General features: G+C 41.5%; 1 protein-coding gene across 1 annotated transcript in view; it reads right to left on the bottom strand.

Moving 5' to 3' along the window:
• Window positions 1-16,649, bottom strand: part of CAMK4 (calcium/calmodulin dependent protein kinase IV) — a 174,674-nt gene that overhangs the window by 5,640 nt on the left and 152,385 nt on the right. Inside the window, exons 6-9 of the mRNA XM_072860289.1 lie at window positions 12,901-12,991; window positions 10,875-10,949; window positions 5,964-6,039; window positions 1,325-1,451 (exon numbers count right to left, since the gene is read on the bottom strand). Of these exons, the coding sequence (XP_072716390.1) occupies window positions 1,325-1,451; window positions 5,964-6,039; window positions 10,875-10,949; window positions 12,901-12,991 (369 nt within the window). The remainder of the gene's footprint in view (window positions 1-1,324; window positions 1,452-5,963; window positions 6,040-10,874; window positions 10,950-12,900; window positions 12,992-16,649) is intronic.

Genomic DNA, 16,649 nt, shown 5'->3' with positions numbered 1-16,649 from the left:
TTACGCAACTCTCCTGACTGCACACCCTCTTGGAGCAGAGTGCAAGTGATGGTACAGGGCTCCACCACTGCTGTGCGCCCAAGTGTGAGGGGAGGACTTGCTTTAGGGCTCTCTGAAATTTCCCTACAAAGAGCTATTAAAGAACGACAGTGCCCTGAAGTGGGTGCAGGAGAACAGGCATCGTGATGAATACCCGCTGTGCGTCCACAGAAGGGGTCAAGTTAAGCAAATCACTGCAACTGAACACCCCAGAACTGCCTGCAGCATGGGTTTTGAGAGCCATGGGGTTCATCCTTATCTACAACTTGCTATACAGTGTTCAAACCTGAAACTCTGAGCTTTACTGTAGCAAAATGGTAGGGACCAGTTTGGACCAAAGCTCTCTGGATACAATAAATGAGCAGCTTTGCTGCAGGCTGCTGTTTATCTGGGTTTTGATGACACAAGGCAGTAAATAATTTTTTTTAACTTACGAAAACTTCACATCCAATACAACAACCACAAAGTACTTTGAACTTCTAGAGTCCTTCCATTTGAGGTATCCTGAAGCACTTTACAAACACTAATTATGTAGTATTCTATGGCACAGTTTGTATAAGTAATATGGAACTGAGCATTTGTGTCTTCAGTACTAATGAAATAACTGAATTGCGCAAGTTTTTGTTGACTAAAAGTCGAACTCAACCATACCTATCTTTGCAGTGCAGTGTCTCCTGGATCCAATTTACTTCATTCAGTAATAAAAGAATACAGTGAAGATAGCATGCCAGCCCTTGCATTTTGTTAATGGACCATATTTAAAAGTAATGAGTCTTTCCTCATCTACTGAGAAAAAGCATAAATGGACAGAAAAAGGCTGTCGGCAAAAGTGTGTGTGGGGGGGACTTCGCTCCTTTTTATATTCTTCCTCCAAAGTTTAGACTTGAAAACTGCGCAAAATATAGGGCTTGTTTCTACGTTCCCCTGAAGGTGGTTGCCCTGCAAAGAGGAATGATGAAACACCTCAGAGCTAGCATGAAAGGCAGGCATACATGAACACTGTGACAGCTGCCAACAATCTGTGGCTTAGTTCACAGAAGGACCTGGTTTTGAGTGCAAACCATCCATGGTTTTGAGTGCAAAATTACAGCACTGGACTAACAGGGAATATTTAACAGCACCATAATATACCAGAGATAAGAAGAAGAAAAGCAAGGAGCCATATGAACAATTAATTAACCAATTATTCTGCCCCCACCCCAAAATTGACTCTTTTTCTCAGGGGAAGTGATACGAGCCAAATACATATCAGCAAAGATACTCGTCTCATTTTTGGTTTACTTACTAAATCCTTGGCATTCAGAGACACGTCATCCCACCAGGGGGACACAAAGTCATATTCACAGTTCAGGATTCTCTTAAACATGTACTGATCTCCCCTTTCATCATAAAATGGTTCAAAGCCACAGAGTCTGCAAGGATAAAAAAGAAATAAATTTATCAAAGATTAATTAGTCTTGGACTGCTAGAAACAGTTCCTGGTATTATCTTTCCTTACTTTGTGTCCTGTATTCCACTTTGGGAAACCAGATCTGGAGGTACTTATGAACTCCTAATTCTACAGAGCAGAGCAAAATGTGGTCATAAGCATTCATAAGCACTGGGAAAGGCTGATCAAATTGTAAATTTTCCATTTTCACATGTCTGTAATCGGAACTATTAATATAGGGACTTAACATAAGAGTAGCCATGCAACAGTTGATATCTGTTTACCTTCTACATGCCAATAAGTATTTTCTAGCAGCTCTTTGCTCTGCTGGTCTCAGGCCGAAGTCCCTTGGACTATATAGTCATTCCTCAGTCTGAAACTTTGCTCATCCCTGCTCTCTTCTGTGAGTCTTCTCAAGTTGCATGTCTTTTTGAAGTGGGTGCAAACACTGTTCAGTGTGGGCACACCACGGAGTTGCAAATTAGCATAATGATGTTTTCTATTTTAATCTCCATTTCTTTGCTAACAATTCTTGACCTTGGATCTGCTTTTTTGGATTGTTTACAAGCACAGAGTTAACATGTCCATAGAAGAATTATTAGAATCCCTGTTAGTCTTTCCTGAGCAATAGGAATTAGCTGAGGGACCACACTTTACCTGTGAAGTTAGAAGTTTTTGTATGTAGGAGTTTTTGTAAGTAGGAGTTTTTGTAAGTAGAAGTTTTTGTAGTATTTAGGACTGGTTTTTGATTATGTTCATTGCTGTACATTCTTTCATCCTATCATCCACAAAATGTAAAAACCTTCGGCAGGTTTTAATAATTACTTAGGTTATTTACTTAGGTAATAATTTACTTAGGTTACCTACATATTTTCAAGAAATTTTGTAATCTCACTAATGACTGCATTTATTAATATATTGAATAATACAGAATCTGACACAGATCCACACTGCTGGCCCTGGGGAAAGCAAACTCATATACGTAGTTTCCATTTATATAATGTTCTTTTTTGTCGCTTCATTGCACATTAATCATGCCTGCATACATAATCAGGTGTTTTAAAGTGAACTTCCTATTCAACCAGTACATGTTCTGAGCTAAACAGAAAGTCTATCTGCTACTCTGACTCCAGAAAATGCAACGAGATGATGACAGGAAAAGAACAGCAGACCATAAAGAACAAGACAGCAACAAATCTAGAAAATTTAACCTTACATTTTAACTTGTTTTTATATTTTTAAACCCAATCAGTATGCTTACTGTCCAGAGAAGGAGACATGTTCAAGGAAGAAATGTATTTTTGAGAGTGGTGTGTAGCCATGGGTGCAACAGCTGCATCACTTTGCACTGCTGAAGAGGAGAAAACCTCCACTGTAAGAACATTCTGGGTGTATTATTAATTTCCAAGTCTGGCAGAGGTGGGTTAAAACACAAGGATCCAACCTCCAAATACTGTGTGCTTCAGCAGGTGGGAGCTGATCATGGTCCCTCTGCTGTTCCCCTCCCATTTGCCTGCCTCTCCCACCACCATTTCTGAGCTTGCTTCAGGTCGGCTCCTATCCCCATGGAGCACCTTTGCTGAGCAGGGTTGTTGGGCCACTAACTGGTTCAGCCAAAACTGGCTTCTGAATACCAGGTAACTGATGATGTACAGTGAGCCCATGCTTCAGGCTTACTGTTTTGGAAGCATTCTAAGTGATTCTCTATTTACTCCTAAAAATATTTTCATTGTAACTCACTACTATCACCTATTGTCTTATTAACAATTTATATGGATACACTTCTACCTAAAAAAAATTTCATTTCAGCAGACAGACTAGATGAATAAAACTAGAGGTGTGATTTCAAAGTAGATGAATTAAACCAGAGTAAGACCCAGCATGGCTGCTCTTGATTTCATTTAAACCAGGATTACGGTGATTCATTTTAAATCAATTACCTACCAAATAAAGAAAAATCAATGTAAACAGCTTCAAAATCAATTAGAAATGACCAGACAGTGTTTTGTGCCCTTTCAAGTAAGTCAGTAAAAAAACACCTTTAATTAAATCTATGCAATTTTCACTACAGGCAAAGCCTCTGTGTTGGTTGACCACTATCTGCATCTCATATGTGCAGTAGCATTTCTAACCTGCTGCTGGAACAGAAAAGGACTGGTCCTCTTTGCTGTTAAAACTATAAATGTGGCTTCCTTGGAATTACGACAGTTATCATCAATAGGTCTTAATATAATACACCTCAGGAATAATTGTTCGGTCAAAATATGTGTCAAAGTTTTTCTTAATCACTTGGTAAGTCCACTTTGTATTGGTGAGAAGATACAGTTTTATGCACATGTTTTCTGTATCATGGTAGTTAACTCTTAAATCCACTCTATTTTGGAGGCACATACAGCAATGTATTTTTTTGACTGTACATAAGTGCATTCCCTCTACTAAACTATGAGACTGAGACATGCAACACTGTCCTTTAGGCTGCAAGATTAATCAGTTAGTTACTGGACATGTACCTTTCTGGTCTCAGCTTGTAACTCATCAGAAATGTTGAGCTATAAAGCTTTACAGGCAATAGAAGAGTTTTAAATGTGGAGTATTATTAAAGCTAAATGGAAGAGATAGCCAAGTGGATTTGACTAGCACCCTTTTTGCCTGGCTTGCTCCTGTAGGTCAAATTGGATTTCAAGAGGGGAGGAGGAGAGGAACAGAAGGAGGAAGAAGCAGAGGAGAAGCGGTACTGGTGGTGTCCCACCCAGAGCAGGAGCTCACATGCTTGTGTTTACACAGTGCACAGGTTTAACATGGGTTGGGAGCATCTCCTGAATAGCTGGAAGGTTTTGAAAGGCTGTGTATAGCAAATGCCACTCCATATATTCAAACAGGAATTTGCTGTACGTTCTCCCTTGGAGTTTGCCTACACTTGAAAGCAAGTTCTGCTTAAGGAAGGCTCTCAGTTTCAACTACAACAGCTGTCCCTCAGTCTTTGAATAACTAGGCGAGCCCATGGCTTAATCTAGATATCTTTGTAAAGGGACAACAAAAGGCACCTCTCCAATCACTGGGACAGCGTTGCTGGCAAATTTCACATCTCTCTGCCATGCATGGACCACTAGAACTGATGAGAAATGATCACCTGGCAGACAATATCTGAGGTGTGATCTTCTGCAGACTTGAACCAGGCCTTGAGACAAAGATTCACATTTTAAAAGGAGCAGATAACAAAATGGCAAATAGGAATATTGTAGCCTGTTATTCAGAGGCACCCAAAAGGAGAGCTGTGACTTACTTGAAACTTATGTACAGAATAAAAGATGTTTTCTGATGTTTCCAACAGAGTGTTTATATATCCCTACAAGTACTTTTAGTATAAACCCTAGAAAATGTAATTCTTTATTTGCAAAAGACATAAAGAAAATAATTGTTTTATTACACACTGTACTTGCTGGACATAGTTAATGAGTCCTAGAAGGGGAAAGAAAATGGCCTGGATGTATAAAATCCTCCATATCTTTAATGTATATGTGTAAAATCCTGTTTTCTTCCCATAAAAGGCATCCTGCAAGTATCGTATACAACTATACAAGCCAGCTTAGCATTGGTGTTGCCAAGGGAATAAATGAAGTTATTTATTCTCCGATAAAGAGAAGTGTCAATACATCAGATACAATTTTCCCTTCTCAATAATCTTCCTTTGAAAGATTCCATTGATATAATAAAATAATTTCAATGCTTACCAATTGAATTAGGACTAGCCATATTAAGACACAGACACAAGTTCCTACCTTTAGACACAACTGTTTGAAAATTTTGGTCTATAGGTGCAACTTCAACTGTTTAAAATACGTACGGCCAGCATCGCTCACAGCCCTCTGTCAACAGTGTCTCTGGTTATTTTGTAAGAAGTAGAACACTTCAACATTAATCATTTAACCCATCAGACTGATTTGCAGCCAGAGAGTCCAGGGCTGTCCCCTGTCTCCTGGCTGAGGTGCTGTGAGACAGCAACACTGATGCTGCAGCTGAAGCTGTAGCAGTGTCTGTGGCTGACACAAATGGGGCAGCTGCATTTGGGAATATTCACAGGCACTGTGAAACTACTGCAAGTACCTTAACTTCTCCTTGCCCAATCTGTAGTTGAGAAGCTAGTTAGGATCATAGTATATCTCACAGTTTGTGTGAATGAGAAAAAAAAAAAATGATGCTTTCTGACACTCGTATACTTGTATTTTTGCTTTCAACAGCTTTGCTGCTATTCATTCACATTAATAGCACAACTCTGTGCAGACCTTGCTGCTGTTCAGGAAGAAGTGCTATATTTATCAAATATATAATCTTAGTGTTTTGCAATGCTCCTGTAGGATTTGACTTACTTAAATGAGATTAGGAATATCATAATTAAAATTCAGGATCTCGTGTTTTCCAATGGCACAGCTCATAATATCATAAAAACCTGCAGCTGCTCACAAATGAACCACTCCATGGCACTGTCTGCACTTACAGGATGTAGGTGATAATCCCCAGAGACCACATGTCCACCTCAGGGCCGTAGGCACATCCCCGTAGTATCTCTGGTGCTGCAGATGATAAAACACTTGTCAATAAGATGAAAGTTGAATGCAGAAATAAGTCACAAAGTCCATTTAAACTCTGTGCACCCTCATAAGTGTCTTTTAAAAAGTTAGATCCTGCTCCTTTAAGCCCTTAATTAGGCAAATCATTCCCTTCACTGAGTATAAAGCAACAGAAGCCATGTCCAAGCACATCCAGAATAAAATGAAAAGTGGACTTCGGTTTCAAATTGCTTTTTAGGTTTAGGTTTGTGCAAGGAAGCACAGAAAGCTACAGCAGCACTGGAGCTGTAATGTGACAAAGAAGGTGGTACTTTTACTTCAGTATTTTACTTATTTACTTGGTACTTTATTTGGGCTTTATTTCTGGTATTCTGTTTTACTTAAGGAAAGACAAGACCATTGCAGGCAATTGCTTTTGCTGCAGTGCAGAGCAGGCAGAAACATCAGGCAGTGTGGGGGGACTCTGGCTCTGCAACAGTAAAGAGGAGTTAATCTCTGCCCAAGCAGCTTGACAGACACCCCTGGAGGAAAGCTGAGCAGATAGCTGTATCCCTCAGACAGTATCTGTTGCTGCTATGTGTGTGACTAAAAATGTGCACAGTTGCACACTCAAACTGCGTTGTGCCTACTTCAAGCACCCCCAGCCCCACACCCCCTGGCCTCATAGCTCCGCACACCCTCAAGGCTTGCCTCCCACTGGGCAAACCTACCTGGGCAAAGCTCCTGAGGCAGCAGGATGAAAATGCCACATCTCCAGAGGAGGAAATGGAAGTGCTTGATACTGGGGGAGGCAAGATCCTTCCCTCCCTCACCTTTTGGCCACAGACAAAAATACCCAACTAATTTGGAAAAAATAATTAAAAAGACACTGCTGAGTTGCACTTCCATGTATCAGTAGTCCTTCTTCTCAGCAACCATTGTATCTGTATTAATAACCATCAGATGTATGGGATGGCAGCACAGCCCCTGAGCCCACCGGCTCTAAGATGCACCTGGGATGGCTGCCACATTTCTGGGGCACAGTGGACTTGCTGCACCTATGAGCATCAACACTGCAGCATGTACATGTCTCTTCACCTTCCCCGCATTACATGTTCACAGCCATAAGCAGGAGGGCCAAGAAGGGCTGGGGCTTCCTGAAATGTATGACAGCTTCCTGCGCAGCGTGAAGCTTTGGTTGCCCATCTGGACTGACCCAAGCTGCCAGCACGCTCCCGCTTTGCTCCCAGCCTGTGGGAGGTCTCTGCTGGGGCAGCTGGCTCTCCGAGGAACGTGCTGCAACATCCAGGGGGAGCAAGGCTCCCCCAAGCATGATTTTAATCAGAGTACGCACAACTCCCTAATGGCCTCCAGGCAGCTGGCTCAGACTTCGTCAGCTTACCTGAAGGATTTACCATGCAGGGAACACATCAAGCATTTTTACAAAGCATTAATATAGAAGGCAAAGCACTAAGTTTGCTACATACCACTCGTACAGCTGGCAGCTGGGCAAATGCTTGCCAGCCTAAGCACAGGCTTTCCTTGCCTCCTTATTATTCTGCTAGGTAAACTGGTGAACAGAGAGGGGCTGTTTTTGAGAAGGGACACTAGATCCCAACTGATTTTAACTCAGGTCAACCCGTAGCTAACAGGACAGCCTACAGGAAAAGCAGTCAATGGCCTCAGAGAAAGAAATGAAGATGGACCAAGAAAAGAGAAGTTAACCACTGTTCTCCCTGCCATGTTTGTTAATGCCATGTTGGGGGGTTCTGAAATAAATAGGACAGTTTTTCTGCTTAATGTCCAATATGCTTCCTCTTCTGGAGAATGCAATGTTTCTTGGGATGTCATCTTGCTCAGGATAAGGGCAGAAGACACTTTCTGCCCTTATTTCACTTTTCTCTTCCTTCCACCTCAGTATTGTAAAATGGCCACAAAGGAGAGCAAAGATTTGTATATACAGGGCTGCCTTGCTATCTGGACTGTGATTACACAGTTATACATCTTGTAAATACGATTTTTCAGTATTTCTAGAAGTTTGCTTTTGGTGAATGGATTTGACTGATACATTGCTGTTAGTTTAGATGTTGGCTGTAACAGACTGATCATGAGTCACTGCTCTGCACTGACTTATTTTTATGTGCTACTGTCAGAAATCACTTATGTCCTTCTTGTTAAGTTCACAGAAAGCACAATGTCTCAGCAAGTTACGTTCTTTGTGACCATCTTCTTCCTTTCAGTCCTCTGCATCACTTTGCATGTCCCAGGAATTGTAGATTGGTAAGTCTTGATGCCAAAGTATCCAGACTCCAGTATGTGTTTTTGTTGCTGTGTCCTTTCTGGAGAAGCTGCTCATAGGTGGGTGGGCAGGATGTGGGAGTTGGCAGCCTGTGGCTATCAATTATTCATAGTTTAATTTGGCATTTCAACAGTATTCCTCCTGGGTTTCCTTCACTTCTGGAAAGTAATGCTTGAATATTTTCCAGGCACCAGGAATTCTGCATGGCCAATTAACTTGGGTCATAAAGCAAGGATTGCAGGTCCATGTCTGCAGGCATTGCAGGTCCATCTCTGTAGGCACAAAGCTCCTTTCTTCTCTTCTCAGCACAGACATTCAGCTTCAACCCTCCCCACCAAGTCATCCCTACTCTGAGGGCTCTTCTATGGGAATAAGCCTTATCCTATTTTTATGGTATACAAAGACAGGCATAAAAAGGGCTAAATACTAACTACAGTTTTATGGCATTTGTAGTACAACTGTCACAAGAGAAGACAACCAGGACATTAATAGCTAATATGTGAAGTACAGTTTTACAAAGCTAAGCAGATTGGAATTCAGTGCTACTCTAAAGCATACTTGGCACGTGCGTGTGTTTGGCAGAGAATGTCATACAAGGTAATGGACATGTCACTTGAATTGCATTATCAGCTGTGCTGCAAGGTAACAGAGTAATCTTACAGTCTTCTACTATGTCCTCTTTCCTTTGCTTCCACAGTTATAAAACCAAATGCCAAGTCTTTAGTTTCCACATGGCTTGGCTCAGCTCTGTCCAAAACCACCTGAGATGCTTACCACCCAGCACACTGCTAGCAACTTGCAGCCTCCTGGAGGAGCCCATTCAGGATCTAGAGTTCAGCAAGAATGGCAGAAATAGGTTTCTCCACAAGATCACATTGGTTGTTGGAGGTAAGCATCCACCATGGGAAGCCCAGCAGGCTTGCCCTGGTGTAAACAAGTTCACCAGCCTGCCTGGCCATTAGCTGGTTTGCTGACATGGAAGTGCCCTGCAATGAAGGGTGAGCAGATTGCAGAGGCAGCTGCAATCCTCTTTTGCCAGACGGGCTCCTTCTTTTGCATGTTCTGGCACTGGAGGATCCATTTCTGGCTCATTTTCTGGTTTCGGGAGTCCAGGCGAGCTTCTGTGTGTGTCCAGGAGCTAGCTGTCCCTGCTCTGACAGCAAAGCTAGGCACAAGTGTGCTGTACTGGGAGCCCAACAGCATGCACGGGATGCTCTGCTGAAAGCTGCCAGGCAGACTACGAGTCTCCGTCCAGCTGCTGGCTGCTCTGCCTTGCACAGCTTGGTGCCACCACAGGAAACTGAGCCAGAACCCACCAGGGGTCTGCCCTCTCTGCAGACCACCCGTCCGCAGGCAGGCAGGAGGCTCTCCGCAGGGACGGAGCATCCTACAGGCCCGTGCTGTCCCTGGGGACACTGCTGCTGAAGACAAGTTTGCTGTGTGCAGGGGACGGCCAGGCTGGGCATGTCCCCGCCTGCAGCCGGATGAGCTCCTGCTGCAGCCCCGTGGGCAGAGCGAAATGCCCCGGTCCCACGAGGGAATGGCCGCTGGGGCTGGGCAGCACTTTTTAGATTATTTTTTTCAAGATCAGTTGTATGCTTGCTTTCTCCCTACTGTGGCAGGTTATGTGCTTGAACTCTGGGTTTGGATTTTTTGGGGGTTGGTTTTAGTTATATCCTCTTTGGATTACTGTTATCTGACATGTAGAACAGCTATGACATTGTTTGCCAGATGTCATGCTTACAGGAATTGTAGTGTTCGCTTGCTGCCCCACTTATTTTCTCCCCAAAGCAATGGAGAAAAACCCCACATTCCTGATTATTCACAGATTGTTACCAGTACTATGTTTTTTCACTTGCTTATCAAAACCTCACCCTCCTATATAACAGTGAGGGAACATATTTTTACCTAAATGTGATTCTACAGAAATTTGTTTTAATTTGAACTATCAGTGGTGGTTTTCTTGCATTCAAATTAGACACCTTACATTATTAAAAGCTACAAGACTGAGAAGCATGAACTAGCTGTGATTTTGGAAAAAACAGAAACATGTAAGAACAGGACAACTGAGACGAAACATAGTTTCTAAACTTTGTGCACATCTTCCACAGTTAAACAAGTAGAAAGTGTCCTTAAAGGCCACCAACTGAAAAACATAACCCAACATCATTACGTATATAATTTCCTAATTTAGAAATTACCAAAGGAATTAAAATTACCATCCTTGTGTAATACAGTACTAAGCTCACAAGTTAGATGTTTGCTCTGAAGTAATCCATAAACTCATGCTTGTGGAAGTATCGTGAATGCACAGGCAAATTAGTCATTTTGGTAAGCAGTGGTTCATACTGACTCTCACTCTCTTGGTAAAATTGAGGCAAACCCATGATTTTGTTCTTATTTTGTTTAGGAGAAAAGAGGCTTAGTTAAAAGTGCCAAAGCCTTTTTACTGCTGAAAGAGATGACTAGATCTCCAGCAGTCGCCCGGTTGACAAGATCTGCCACAAATGTAACATCCTCACATTAAGTGCAGCACACTGTAAATAATAAAACAACATACCACAGTACCCTGGAGTTCCACAAACTGTCTTCATGGTCACCTGATCTTCCACAATCTTGGAAAGTCCGAAGTCAGCTGTTAAGATTGTTTAGGAATATTAATGTTCTTACTTCCTTGTAAAAATCACTTTTTTTTTACATTGTCTATGTAATTAAACAAACATTTATGCACTAAATAAACAGTACTGTCATTTCCAGAGATGAGGATCAATTTAATGAATCTACTGAGACTGCAATCCAGAAGCAAAATTTGTCCGTACAAATGAGTATTCCTGGCTCTTGCTTGACAGAAATGTAGCTTATATTTTATCCTAAAGACTGCACAAAGCCAATACAATGGGATGCCTAAGGGCATAAAGCAGTGATCCAGAAATGCATTTTAGGTATATATTCAGCTTCCACTCTGTGAGTAATCCAATAAAATTAACAGAACAATTTTGGGTTAAAAAATTGTGCATCAGTGAATTCTTGGATAAGGGTCAGAGTACGCAGTCCCTGCAAGACAAAATCTCAGCAGTCTTTTGATAGAGGGTTTCTAGGGGCTGGAGGTTGTGCCAGGAGAAGTACTGATCACCATTTTTGCAGTGTTTCCACCCTGAATTACTGTTCAGACAGCAAGAGCCTTCATGACGTTACACATCGTACCTGCATGACTCACTTTTTAAAAGTCATAAAAACTGAAGTCTTCACAATTCTTTTAGTTTTCACTGAGAATAAACTGAGCCTCTTCAAATTTTAATTTAGGTGATGACAATCTGGCCTTAAAAAATGCAAAATAAAAGTATTTTTGTTTTATGTGAATATAAAAGGAAATGTTTTGACTCAAGATCAAGGATAAAAATAGTTCATATTTTATTCTAGAAATGCATAGTTAGGGTTCACTTGTCCCTAAATGGTTATCATTTATGTATTATTATTTATCTAAACAGAAATATACTTTACTTTTATAAACATTGCCACTCATTGTAAATCAGATCTCAATTTAAACAAGGCAATAATCTTAACCAGAAGATGGAGAATCACAGCATTTAGGAAAATGCTTCAGAAGCTCCTACACCACTCTGGCTGTCAAACCAAGGCCACTGGGTGCTGCATTAAGCTATCACGTTACAGCTGTTTAGAGCCTTTCCAGGAAAGATAAGAACTAGGATAAAAAATAAATTAAGATATCATCATCCTGAGATGCAAGACTTTCCTACAAATTTATATTAAATTGCTTGAGACTAGTTCATGGAAATCTGGCTCCTGAAACCCATGACGAACACCGGCCTGACGAACATGGCAACACTCACTCCTTGCATGTTCCCACACTCCCACGCTCCCTGGTAAGGGAGCACGAGGTGATATTTCAAAAATGATTACATACAGCTCAGGAGCGTTGCACAGAGCTCCTCTTTGCTCAAGTAAAAACTGGGCATACCCAGCATTTTTGGAGGTCATGCCCTTTGCAAGCGGCGACCATCCCCAACAGAACTGGCATAATACACCCCCATTCAGGAGAGCCTGGTCTCACCTTGTCGCTCCTCATCACCCTCCGTGGTGCCGACCTTGCTTTAGATAGTTGCCCTATGCTCTTTGCGAAGATCACTTCTTATCCCTCAAACCTGCCTTCAAAACAGAAGTCAGCCTTGCTCAGTTTGCTTTCTACCACTTATCTGCACATTTGTACTTCCATGCCAATGAATCTTTCCTCTTAAAATACTAGTTTAACAAGAAAAAGGAGCACAGAAGTGGTGCACACAGCTGTACGCTGAATCTCACTATCTTTCTTGTTCCTCCTGAGCACTTTATTCTCTGCCACGTTCTGCACAATTTTGGCTATAAATTCCTTAAGCAAGCATCTAGTTTTGTATTGGTTTTAAAAACACCATGCACAGCTCTGCTACTGAAGAAGTAACATGCCGTTCATTTGAGTATAAGCATTAGCTTTGAATAAAGTGGTAGTGAGACGTATATACTGTAAACATTAGTTAGCACATATTACTGGTACAAAGGAATTGGGGAAGCATACATTTAATGCTGCTTACCGATTTTTAGTGGTGCATCTGGTGCTGGCGTTGCATAGAGTAGATTTTCTGGCTTCAAGTCGCGATGCACAATCCCATTTGCATGCAGGTACTAGAAAAAGAGAAAGTCAAAACATTTAAGTGAGATGTTGTGGTCAAGCATGAGTTAACATCTTCGTAATAATCTATAGCAGCAGATTAATAATCTGCTATGTGTGTGACACAGAGCCACTTAACTAATTTTCAGCAGTTTTTTTCTGCAAACCTGCTCAGCACAGGATCCTTGGATGCATATTGTAATCTGAATAGGAAATTAAAATTTGGGAAGGCAAAGATAGTATCACGTCCATTTGAGATGAAAAACATCTCAGAAAGTATTATTAACTTTTTAAATACAGTGGTAGCTTCTAGGAGTAATCTAATAGATGTTGAGATACCAAAGTATGGCTCAGAGGAAAGTCCTTTCTGCACATTATAACATTCTGAGAGATAAGAAAATGGTCATACAACTATTAAACTATTAAATAGACACCTTTCAGTAGAAAGGATGCAGTATGTGTCCTAGGCATACAAAATCCTTGAGGTCCCTGGAACAGACTTCTCAAGGGTTTTAAAACCACCCAATTTCAGAGTCTCAAAAATCCATCTGTCTTGCTGAAGCACGTGCAGTACATGTGAATTCAGACACCACTGAATTCCTTTAAATATGCTGTTCCTGCCTTGCACTAATGGAAAGAACAATTTCTGGAATATATGGCTGCCTCTTACACTGCTATAGACAGACATAGAAAAAATATATAATATACTGATAGGTAGACAAAAAAGGATAAACTAGTGAAACAAATTCTGTATTTCTTGTTGATAAAACATTCAGCAGAAATCTCTGAAGCCTTGGAAGAAAGATGCTTAAGGGTAGAATCACATTATCTTATCTGAAAGTCTCCTGGTCTACATTTTAGTAGCATCTCTCTCAGTTGTGTTTTCACTATTAGAAAAACTAGTGTGTGCAGTTATGCAGCAAATGACAAATGGCTGAATATTCATCTAGAAAGCACAGCTACAGTGTTCACTTGCGTTAGCATCTGAGATGAATACTTGACTGTGTACCTCATTGGAATTTTAGTTTGTATACGTTGCCTGTGATTAAATAACATTAACTAAGAATACACTGCTCTTTCCTTGGGCATTGTTTTAGTGACACTGAGTGCTTTTTAAGTGTGTCTTTCTTACAGTGCAATAAATATTTTTTTGTTGACTTTCTCTAAAATCCTAAAGTGGTAGTATTTGTCATGACATGGCTAGTGGAGATCAGCCAAAGACTCTCATCCACTTTAATTCACAGTGAAATCTAAGTGCTTGTCCCATCTGTGTTTTCTACAATTATATAGCTAATCAGTTATCCAAGGTAAAAACAGGCAACAATATATGGAAACTGATGGATTGCACGCTGCTACATCATTTAATGCAGTCACATCTGCGTGGCTGCACACAATCATGTCCACCCTGGCTAAAACTATTTCTTTATCAGCAAATGAAGACGTAAGCGTAGCAAAGATGTTCCCACAGCATAACACTGATGTGTTTGACGTGCAGAGCTAATAGCGGCACACAGAGAGTGCACCAAAAGCAATCAAGTTGGAGTGGACAGAAAGAGATGTCTGAACTGATCTGTGTTCATGTGCTGCAAATTGGTTTAGCTGACTGTAGGAGTGAGAAGGATCAGACATTTCACGACCGCTCGGTGGAAAGCAGACACTTCCGATTCATTCATATGAAAAAACTTTGAACAAATTTGTGCAGAGAAATGTTCCAGCCAAGTCTGCAGTCTTTTAGCAGGTCCTTTTTTACACATGCCCATAATCTTAAAAACATTTTATGGTGTGAGGCTGAAAACATTGAAATTTTCTTCTCTTCCCAGAATAACATTTTTGTGGGAGGGAAATTTGGGAAAAACTTTGGGAGAAGCTGTTCAACTTTTCCTTCCTTTTAAGTCGTAAAGTGAGACTGGTGCGCAGGGCTCCTTCTCAGACATAGCAAGAACCATAACCGGCGACATCTGCTAACCATGCTTGCGCCTCTTGTGCATGCTTGCTAACCACGACTGACTGACTTTTTAACAGATTTGTACTGAACTTGCAGCGTGAACTCTTTCTTTAGTACAAACTCATAAGACCCCATGTAGGGAAATTTCTCTCCTCTACCCAGCCTGCCATTTGCAGAACACTCGCAGGACAGGGGTGTCCAACAAACGTGAATTCCCTCAATAACCTAGCCCATGTCTTTCAAAGACTGCCACTGCAATGCTCTGAGCTCTCTCTCTCATGTCTCCCCCTCACAACACCTGCAGCTCCTCCTCCCCTCTCCACCATACCTCCCCTTACCTCCCCAGCATCCGAGCCCAGAATTCCTGCTCACCCATAGTACCTCTTCTGACCTCTGCCTGCACTCCACATAGATCCCGTCATGGTTGCTACAGTCCCTAATCTCAGTCCCTGCTTCTCTGTCCTCTCTCTCCCATTTCTTTTGCTTGACTTCATATCTGGGCATGGGATGATACCTGTGGTGCTCAGACCAGCCATGCGTGCAGCTGGGGCTGCCTCAAGCTGCCAGGTCACAGGTTTACCAGACCTACTGTTGGCATCTCGTTTCTGTGAGACCTAGCCTCCTGCCAAATTTTGTTGAGGTTGGCCAATCGGGTCAATGGTTTTGTTGTGAACTAACAGATAAAAGGGCAAAATGGACAAAAAACTTCCCAGTGTTTTCACTGATTCAGAAATCCCATTCTTCAACCACACAAAAGTACCATCTAGCCTCATGGATCCCCAGCCCTCCGAGGGGAGAGACTGCTGGCTGGACTTCTGTAAAAGGTACCTGCCTCAAAACAGCCTTGCTCCTAAAGGTCTCCAGCACACGCAGTGACCTCCTGTCTGCCAGCTTGAGCCACCTGTCATTCACTGAGTGCATCTCCTGCTCCACAACCCACTATGAACGGGACCTTCCAAGACTGTGTCCATTTTCAGCATTGCTCCCTTACTTCATAAATACCCTGGGACTTGTTTGCAAACTTTTGTCAGTCCCAACAGCTCTGGTCCCCAAGTAGCATAATAGCTCCTGGTACTGAAGACTACTTGGTAGTTACATTGTCTTGTATACATGTGAACAGTGTTCTGAGTTAAACTATCTTGACTTAGAAATGGATTTGGTTAAATTAGCACAATCCACATAAGTGAAATAACACTTATTTCTGTTTATGTATGCTCTATTTTGATTGCTCTTCACTTTATTTCTCACATATTTTAGTAAGAGGCAGTGCCTCTGCAGCATAAATTCAAAGATAATTGTTTCACTCTCAGAGTCTGGAGTACAGCTTTGGGCACTGCATACTCTCATTGTAAAATAGATAACCTGTGCTCTACTATTTATATGCTATGTCTCTTAATGGCTAAATGATGTGATTAAATGAGAAGATCAGGGCCCAAGGTATCAAGCAGAGCAGCATACTGACTCACTTTATGATCTAGGCATTGCTGAATTACATCACTTTCCCCACCTAGAAGATATGGAAAAACATGAAAAAGAGACTTGGAAGAGACTTGAAAAACATTTGAACAGTTTTCAGATGCACAATGCTGTGTAATGGTTTAACATAGCATGCACATAAAATGTGATCATGACATGATACTCTTACAGTAGCTAAAATGTCCTGTTTTCACTTTCTTCTGATTTTCAGTAGACAGTGCCAAGCACTGAAAGAAAACAAAGGCATGGCA

Source organism: Ciconia boyciana, chromosome 4, assembly GCF_034638445.1.
Source record: "Ciconia boyciana chromosome 4, ASM3463844v1, whole genome shotgun sequence".
Classification (NCBI taxonomy): domain Eukaryota; kingdom Metazoa; phylum Chordata; class Aves; order Ciconiiformes; family Ciconiidae; genus Ciconia; species Ciconia boyciana.
The sequence above is the reverse complement of the archived record's forward strand: the minus strand, read 5'-3'. Positions and strand labels throughout refer to the sequence as shown.